Below are 10,253 nucleotides of genomic sequence, written 5' to 3'. Positions count from 1 at the left end.
AGTTAAGGATTTCTTCCTTAAAATCATACTCCCTCTCTTCAAGTATTTGAAGGAGATTTTTAAAATGTTTTTTTTTCTAATAAGATATTTTTTATTTTGACCAATGTTGAGCTAAACTTAGCTTCATCTCCAACTAATGTCTCCTCTTTATAGTCAACTACTTTAATACTAGGAGAACAGATCTCATCTAGGTGATCACTTTCCCTCCCAGGTCCTTTTTTCTTCTCCATTCACTTTACCTTTCCTCCTTCATACAAAATTTGTAGCATGTCGCAAATCTCTTTTACAGTCTTGAGATCCACCACATTCTCAGGTCCATATTATGAAGATTGTCATAGGTTGAACATGAAGAAAACCACCTTGCTATTGTTATGATGCTTCTCTTTCTTTATTATCAATCGTCATTTTTTAACAAATGTTAGCCTCAACTAGGTAGGAGCCACTAATCCTCTCAAATAATTTGTTGGCCACTCTCAGCTTGGAAGCCCCAACTCCCTATCAACTATCTGCTAGCCACCACTAGCAAGGAGGTAGTACTCCTAACTCGGCAAGCCGCCACTTGTTGGAGGCAACAACATCCTCAAACTCTACGGGTCATGATTTCATTCATTTCAAACTACGCCCTTAAGCAAGGACATTAACTCTACAACACATGAACAAACCAACCCTCTCTACAACACAATTTCTTCCTCTTTAACTATGATCATTGCTACAAATATACACACAACTTCATTATGCATTGTAGCTCAAACTTGATCTCCAACAATAGTATAACATATTTATACTAAATTCTCCATCATCAAGATAGACTAAACCAACACATTAGTTACTGTGTATTTACCTTTATGACCATAACAAATAGGACCAAAACACCAAGTCCAATCAATTAATGCATTTAGTCCTTACTTTTGGTGATTATCAAATATGACCAAAATAAAATAACTAATGCATTTACTCTTTACTTTTGGTTATCAAATCTATGATTAATTGTGTTCATTACTCTTGATGACCAAACCATAATCTCTCTAAAGATTGATATCAATTCCAACCACACAACGTTGTTTCCAACACTCAAAGCAAGTCTTAAAATAAATTGAAGGACTAAATAGACTATGCAATAATTGGATAGGGGACTCCATTGAGGAAACCTGAAAGAAATAGCTTCCAAACAAACCGAAAAAGCCATTTATAGCCTACTCCTCGACTTGGCCTAACAAATTTGGTTTCCTATTAATGAAAAACTTATTAAGAGTAAGGATACCATTATCTTCAATTGTTCCTCTCAAAATGTAAATGTTTTAAGCATCTTTCATGATTCTCCACTTCTCCTCCTCACCTTTCCCTTGGGCATTTTTTAATAGAGCCTAACATGGTAGTACATCTGGGAAAGTTGATGGATACTTATCTTCTTCTCCTCAAACTATATACATTTTTTCATAAATGGAATTAGCAAAGTTACATTCAGTAAACTCATCGCACTACAGTTGGTTCTCACTTTAGCACTTGGGAAAAAGGTTACACATACAAATTGTAAGTAACTCCCTCTTAATTATTCAATGAATAACTCTCACATTTCTTGGACAGGAAAAAACAACTTTGAAATTAAAAAATTGTCCAAATAAAAACTTTAAATTTATTTTTACTTCAAAACCAATCATCGTTATCGTCCTCACGGTGGATAAATCTCACTCCCTCATTATTTCACATTTTATTGAAAAATGAATTAGAATGAAAATAATATAATACTTACACCTTGAAGAAGTTGTACTTATTTTTATCTTATATAAAAGCATAAATGTTTATTACGAGGGTATGACTACCCTCACACTTTATAGGGGAGTGAAGGTCCTTCCAAACCTAATTACTGACATAATGCTATTTTTTTGAGAAAAAATTATTATCAGTTTGTACAAATCATTATAAAGTAGTTTGGAATACTTCATTGGTATCTGCTCTTCCTCTTTCTTTCCTTATTTTTTCTAATCTTCAACAAAATCACATTATCCTTTGGCAGGAAAAAACCACTGGTTAGATGATGCTAGTGGCCTTTTCGATTATGATTGCTGAACAAAACCAAAAGAAAAAATGGCAGTGAACCGCGTTTCAGAACACGCAACTAAACAATGTCATCACAAGATTGCATCGCATCTTGGCCTGCGGATAAATAATTGCAACGAGCCAAGGATAACTCTCGAAGAAAAGACGTGACAGAACTAACAACTCAATCAAAACAAACGACATGCTTCTGGCATGCAGTGCAGAGACATAAAAATTGACGTTATTGATAATATTTTCTTGGGATAAACAATGGCAGAATGTTATAAATAGACGCAGCCAGAAATATTGACGCTCAGTATTGCACTTGCAGCAATTAAGCTCCACTCCTAACCTCAAGCGTTTCGACGCTGGTGATAGTGAAGATGAAGAGGGCCAGCATTTCAATGGGGCAGGCAGTGCTCTTTGCAGTGATTCTTGCGATAGCCATTTTCGTTGAGCCTGGAGAGTGTCAGAGGCCGGGAGAGAAGGTGCAGTGCAAAATAATGGGAACGCCATGTTTTATGGATATTCTTTCCTGCCCCAGTGATTGCCCTGAACGTATACCAGAGAACACCGATGTCAAGGGCTGCTACGTAGATTGTTCCATTGACTGCAATGCCACCTGTAGAAGTAGGGTATCTATATCTAATTGTTAGAAATCAAATTAATCTGTCGATAGCTGTGATTTGTAAGAGGTTCATTTTAACTTTCAATATTTGCACGTATTTAGGAAAAATGAATTTCTTCATTCTAAAACATGAAAATCACGTAAAATTGTTTTTGATATTTGAATCGGAGTTTTATATATATATTTATGTTTTTGATATTTGAATTGGAGTTTTATATATATATATAGATAATTTTTAAAGAATAATATTAAGATAAGTTATATATTTCTTATTTTAATATAAAATTAAAAATTAATTTAAAATCTTTATGGTTTAGGTAGTTATTTATTATTTTATTTAAAACTGACATGAAAAAAGGAAAAAAAGAAAGAAGAAGTAGTAATTAATAATCTCTATGAGTTAACTAGGTATTTATTATTTTATTTAAAATTGATAAGATATTATTTCAAAGTATAATTTTTTTTAAATTATGATTATAATACAAAAAACCGAAGTTTTTTAATAAATTAATATGATTCTGATGATTATTGCTTATTGAGTTTGATTTATAAAAATTTGGTGTATCAAAAATCATTTAAACTTTTTATAATATAATTAATTATAAATTTATCTATAAATATTAATAGTTATTTGTTTATTTTAATTTATTTCTACTAATATTATTTGTGTAGATTTTTCTAATTAAATTATTACAAAAATTTATTTTAGATAAATTATAAGATAATTTTCAAATGTCCAACATTTATTTTGAATGAATATTACTAATAATTATAATAGTTATCTCTTGAATGATTATTTTTCACTTTTATTTTTAAATAAAATAAATTCCTATCGCCTAACTCTTTCTCATTATCGAAGTTTTTTCTATTCCTGACCATGAGTAAAATGTCCACTTTAAAATTCGAACATTTTCAACCTAGAGTACAATTTACCTCCAAAATCTTTTATAGCGATTGAGAAATGTAGTTTCGGATAACTCATTTCTCATTATCAAATCTTTCTCATCATCAAAGCTTTTTCTATCCCTGACCATGAATAAAATGTCCACTTTGAAATTTGAACATTTTCAACCTAGGATACAATTTATTTCCAAAAGCTTTAGTTTTTAAGATAGATCGTTTTAAATATGATTATTTTTAACTTACTGGTTTAGATTATTTTAAACTAGAAATATCAAATTTCTTATTTTCTTATATTTTCCATCATTAAATTTTGTATTATATTTCAGATATTAAAATTTTTGATGTTTTAAACCAAATTCACATGATAATTAGTAGATTTAGATCTGGATTTAAAATAACTCCAGATTAATTTTATTTGATCTTTTATATCTATGTGTGTTATATCTCCATTTCTCTAGAGAATGCCTACCTACCCTGCATCAAATAAAATTATTGAAGGTTTTATGCTCACTTTTAGTAATTTCATCCTATCTTTACTTCACACCGAATTTCCTAAACGTCTTATAGATTAAGTTCATAATCGATAAAATTTTGTTTTGCAGACCGAATAGCAAACTGTTCAGGAGTTGGAGCTGCTTGCTATGACCCTCGCTTCATAGGAGGAGATGGCATCATGTTCTACTTCCATGGAAAGAGTAACCAGGATTTCAGCCTCGTGTCTGATAATGCCTTGCAAATCAATGCTCATTTTATTGGCCGCAGGCCTGAAGGGAGAACCAGAGATTACACCTGGGTTCAATCCCTCGGCATGATGTTCGGCACTCATACCTTCACAGTGGGTGCAAATAAGGTATCCAAATGGGATGACGGGGTCGACCATTTCTTCTTCGCCTTTGATAAACAGCCCCTCACCGTTCCTGTGGGATATCGTTCGCTCTGGAAGGCACCGTCGGGCGACCTAATCGTCCAACGAAACGAAGAGCACAATGGCATTGTCGTGTTGATCCCGGAGATGGTGGAGATATTGGTGAGGGTGGTGCCCGTCACCAAGGAGGACGACCGCGTTCACAATTATCAGATTCCCTCTGACGATTGCTTTGCTCATCTGGAAACCGAGTTCAAATTCTTCACACTCTCTTCAAATGTGGAAGGTGTTCTTGGACAAACTTATAGGCCAAATTTCAGAAACCCAGTGAAGGTGGGAGTGCCGATGCCTATCATGGGTGGGGAGAACAAGTACCGTACCTCGTCTCTTCTCACGGCAGATTGCAAGGCCTGCATTTTCATGCCGAATCCTTCACCGGCTCGTGAGACTGAGAACTCGCACCAGCTTATTATAAAAGCAGCAGCAACCAGCTTGGACTGCACTGGAAAGTTGGGGGACGGGCAGGGTATCTTCTGCCGAAGATAAATACACTTCCCATGCTTCATGTTTGAATAAGGAAACTGTTTTCCATTTCTAGCTGTTGAATCTTTATCTATGGTTCACCTATTTATAAATTGGTCACTGTCGGCTCTGGGTCTTGTAGCGAATATTCCTCCGTTTTTCGCTCTCCATCTCAGTTCGGGTCAATGAGACCAGTCAGACGTTGCAGTATTCGCAGTTATATTGTTATAGCAGGCCGTTGCTATTAGATGACTTGGTCTGCCTCGTTCTGATTTCCATTAGGTCATTAGGTCATCGGGTACGGATGTACGTGGAAGGTTGAAAAAAGAGTGCCTAATACACGTCCTGGAACTCATTTTCGTGTCTAAATTTAATAAAATACATAAAAATAAATAAATTAATAAAGGCTATTTAATTTAATTTCATTATTTATTCGTATATATGAATTTTGTAATTTTAATTTATTTAGTTGAAATAATATTTGTGAAAATAAAATTATCTCAAGTAATATTTTTATTATCAAAACAATGAACCGAGTAACGGGTCGAGCTGTATAAAATAAAAACCGAGTTAAAATAATATTCGTGAAAATAAAATTATTTGAAAATAGCGTTTTTATTATCAAAGCAATGGGCCCAGTAACGGGTCGAGCTGGTACATGTGTATAAACTAAAAACCGACCTCAAATTTGTTCCGAGAAACCCAAAATTTGAGGATAGAGAAAGCACAAAATTTAAGAATCTAGAATCGAGAGTGCACTTGGGAGCAGTAGGTCCCGATTTATGTTACATAGTTCGAGTTATATATATATATATATATATATATATATTATTTGATTTGGTTTATAATTATAATTTAATTAAATTTAAAATAATAGTAGTATATTATTTTTTAAAATATATAATCATTATATATAATAAAATTTATAAAATTTAATTAAATTGAAAATACTAATAGTATATTATCTTTTTATCTTTTTAGGGTATATTGTATATTGTATAAATTATTGATAGAATTATTTTAACTAAATTAAAATTTAAGAAATATAAAATTTATTTGATTAAATTTAATATAAAATCTATTTTAATATAATATAATTTGTACAATTTTGTAATTGAATATATAATATAATTTGTACAACTTTGTGATTGAATAAAAAAGCGATAAGGTTTATTTTCTAAGTTGCCAAAGTGACAAATGTTTTTTGGGCACATATTTTACATAAAATCTTTTGGAGGTATACGCTAGATCTCTATGTCCATGTTTTTCTGGAATATAATTTACTTACAATCGTTTACTTTTGAAGCATAACCTTTTTTTTTTTTTTTTTTTTCTTCAGCACCAAAAAAGTTATATTTCTGTTATATTTAGATAGGGGAAATTTGTACAACATAAGATTGTTGGAGATCACATGATATAGCTGATATTTGAGAATCAAGCCAATCACTAGGATGGTCAATAAAAATGCCAATATAACATATCTTCATTAGATTGGTCATATAGTTCAACATTAGAATAGACAAAATATAAGGCTGTAATCTGACCCAAACGCAGAATATTGAAAAGTATTATTCAAAAAGGAATTCTATTTAGTGGGTACCAGATACATACCAGATTGACGACAATGAGAAAAGGGAGTTATGTACCCAGCATGCAAAATTCCTGAATCTAGTAAGCTTTTTTTGTCCACTGTGATCTGCATCATCCAGACTTCATGTTGTGATGAAAGACCCCTCTTCAATAGAGCATCCGCCATCTTGTTTTTTCCCCTGTCAATGCGGATTATTGAGTAATTCCTCCTGTGGCACCATAACGCCTCAATCCTGTTAAGTTAATGCTTTTTATGACTTGTTTTGACCGAACATGATCGATAATGACTTTAGAATCTCCAAAAATTTTAAGATTTTGAATATCTAGAAAATCACAAAAAGATAGAAGACCAGCAAGAGCCATAGCCTCTGCTTTGTTATTAGATCCAGCACCTCCATTCCAATATATTTCGATCTGTTGTCCTTCTACAAGAATAATATAAACTCTCGAAGCGCATATTCCATGTTGTGCTGCCCCATCAAAAAAGGCACGCAGAATCCCGTAGGATCCCTTGGTAGAGCCCTCCTCCCACTTCTGTCTCGGGAATGTTTAGTCAAACCTAGTGCGTTGTGTAGACAAAGGATAGATTCAAAAAATATAAAATGACTTTTTCTTTTTGGGTTAAATATTGATGCATTCTACCATTTCCATATGGCCCATATGGCTAACAAAGCAATGGGCCTCCAATCAATGTTCATGTCACCCAACCATCTAAAAGCTTCTGAAATGGAGGGGAAGGAGATTTTGTTGAGGCCAAAATGGGTAGCTAGATTCTGCCAAATCATCTAAGATTGAGGATAGAGAAGAAAAATATGTAAATTTTTCTCTATATTTGACTTACAAAGGGGACATATGGCTGGCCCACTCCAATTTCTCTTTTGAATATTTTCCCATATGAGATTCTTGTTGTGGAAAACCAAACAAGCAAATAATATGATCTTCAGGGGGCAGTCTGTTTTCGATAAGGATGATGGGAAGATGAGAGCCATTTGTTCAGATTCAGAATGAAGGAGTTGTTGATAAATGTGCCTAACATATATCGAAGAAGTTCCATCGTGCCCCTTCCATATAAGGAAATCCTCACCTGCAGTACAAAAAATACCATAGTCCCACATTGTCGAAATGATAACGTTCCACTGATGTCCTGGATCATCATTTAGACTCAAATCACATGCTGATTTCCATATAGGAATGGCATCCTCCCATTTGCGAATGGCCTTGTCCCAGAAAAAAATACCCCTGTTGTGCAATGCCCTTAGTAACTGAGAAGAAATGGGAATCTTCCCATCCCCACCTGCAATAGCATCCAAACCAATAATAATTCTTTCTCCGGATTGAAATTTCCAAATCAAGTTTTGTCAGAAGAAGAGCTCTATTTTCCATAAACTCCTCCAAATAGCAGAGCCCCGAGAGGATCCAATGGAGCCCTCTCTATACCAGAAAGACATGTCTTGATTATCCATATACTTAGACCTTATGGCATTGCTCCAAAGAGAATCCCCCATAATAACTTTCCACATGGATTTACAAAGTAGAGATTTTCGGAACAAATTTAAGTCCATTATGCCCCAGCCTCCCATGTTTTTTGGTCGAGCCAACATTGCAAGTTTTGTCAAATGATATTTTTTATGTTCTTTGTGACCTCCCCAAATGAAATTAGTAGTCATTCTATTTAGACTATTGATAATTGATGCAGGAATGTAGAAGAGATGTGCCCAATAGACCATAATTTAAACCAGCATAGCTTGGGTCAAAATCGCACGACCACCAATGGACAGACATTTGTATTCCCATCTAGCAATTTTCTTATAAAATTGATTGGGAATCCATGACTAGTTAGCAGCAGAATATCTAACAGATTTCAGATTGAAGCCCAAGTATTTCAACCCTAGCTTGATAGATATAGCTTTAATATTAAATAGTTGAGAAAGGAAGGAGATAAGATCCCCATGTAAATTCTCGACATGAAAAGACGATTTTCCTTCATTGACACACTGTGCATGTAGTCATTATAGAGATAAAATTTGAAATCTACCCTTGCCATAACTAACTATCCAAATTGAATTAGTGGATTGAATTGAGATTGAATTTAAATAGGACATTAGAATGGTGCAATAAAAACATCGTGGACCCGGTAAAGTAAAATAAAGTACAAGATATACGAAAAAAAAAATTTGGCCAAAGTTTATGGAACCTAACTCGAAGTTGAATATATATTTGAAGTTCATAGTTGGGAGGTCGGGCCCAACTTGAGGTCGGTGTGGGGCCTTGGTCTTGCTTCATTTCTTAATGAAATTCAAACTTGAGCCTTCTGACTACGCCAGTTCCACCTAGACATTCCATTGCATGTCCACTTTTTTATGAAGTCTATTTATAGAAGGTCATGGGCCTATTCTAACCAACACTCAATTATTTCAAATCCATGTGTTGACCACAATACAAAGCCCCACTTAAGAACCCAACAAGTTGCTCACCGCTTCAACTCCAACTTGGTCAGTGGAAGCCCATTGAAATTTGAATACTTTGAAAGCATGTTCCCTATTAGAAGAAGCACAGTATCAAATACTCCAATGGAGCTATGCAGAATGTATTAATGCTCATCCTTTGGGAACTTCTGGTTGGTTTCCATCAATCCTCGGCTGCGCCCATAGTAGATACACCGCTACCCTTTAACACCAAAAACACCTTCGAAAAAATGAGAGATTTAATATAACTAAAATTAAAATTAAAATTTGAATGATAAATGTTGATTTAAATAACTTTTCTTCCCATACATGAAAACAATTGAGTATATACTCTTTTAAAGGCAATGGTGAAATTTATGAAAATTGACATTCATGAAAATACAATAAAATTAGATATTAAAAACGTACTATTTACTTTAGTTGGAGTAATAGTCGAAGGAAATTAGATTTGAATGAAAAGGATTCGATGAATAATGAAAAGGATTCAAATTTTTTTAGGTCATCGGTTATACCATTGGTTAATACACTATATTTTAATTTAATATAAAGAAAATAGAAAGCTTTTAAAATTTAATCCAATCTTTTTGGAAAATTATAAAGAAGTATAGCTAATGTATATTTTCACTATTGGTCAACTCCACTAAATTTTAATTTGATATATACAACAAGTGTAAACCCATTGAATTGATGTTCTGTCAAGGTAAGGTGTTCAGGGGGAGTCTATCTTTATGATTTTCTTTCACTGCCAATACTTCATTGCCCCTCTATTGTAACGGCTACAACCACCATCCAAAATTTTGGCTCGCATGCAAATTTTAGAGCCCACCTTGGATCCTGCAAAGAATCACACTTGGTCACTTGTTTGTAAGATGATGATTTCAATCTCTCCTCTGTGATCTTAAGAGTTGTCCATGTTCTCTTCTTTATGTAGACCGTGTCATCTTTGGGCATAGGGGTTTTTGTTTGTCATGCAAAGGGAATGTTGTTTTTCTTCAAGGGAAAGCATGTGCGCATGAGTGGTTGTCATCACATAGAAATGTTTCAAACTCACTTCATTCACTCTTGTCATGGAGGTTGTTGCATCAAGAAAAGTATGTCTTATGCATTCTAGATGGTTTAGGTTGTGACACTAAGTGTCAGTGTGTGATCACAATCAAGTTCTATCAATGTTTACACATGTTTCAGTCATCTCACACTTTGCCATTTTCCCGAGAAACCTAGCCTCATCCATCTTCCTAGAACT

General features: G+C 33.8%; 1 protein-coding gene across 1 annotated transcript; it reads left to right on the top strand.

Moving 5' to 3' along the window:
• The first annotated feature begins 2,371 nt into the window (after positions 1-2,371).
• LOC149210208 (uncharacterized) lies at positions 2,372-5,208 on the top strand. Its single transcript, XM_089394373.1, has 2 exons — positions 2,372-2,667; positions 4,171-5,208. The coding sequence occupies exons 1-2, from the start codon at positions 2,421-2,423 to the stop codon at positions 4,977-4,979; spliced, it is 1,056 nt and encodes a 351-aa protein (XP_089250499.1). The 5' UTR covers positions 2,372-2,420; the 3' UTR covers positions 4,980-5,208.
• The last annotated feature ends 5,045 nt before the right edge of the window (positions 5,209-10,253 follow it).

This window comes from Pinus tabuliformis, chromosome 1_2, assembly GCF_031772625.1.
Source record: "Pinus tabuliformis cultivar Carrire ecotype Pingquan chromosome 1_2, CPIR1, whole genome shotgun sequence".
Classification (NCBI taxonomy): Eukaryota; Viridiplantae; Streptophyta; class Pinopsida; order Pinales; family Pinaceae; genus Pinus; species Pinus tabuliformis.
The sequence above is the reverse complement of the archived record's forward strand: the minus strand, read 5'-3'. Positions and strand labels throughout refer to the sequence as shown.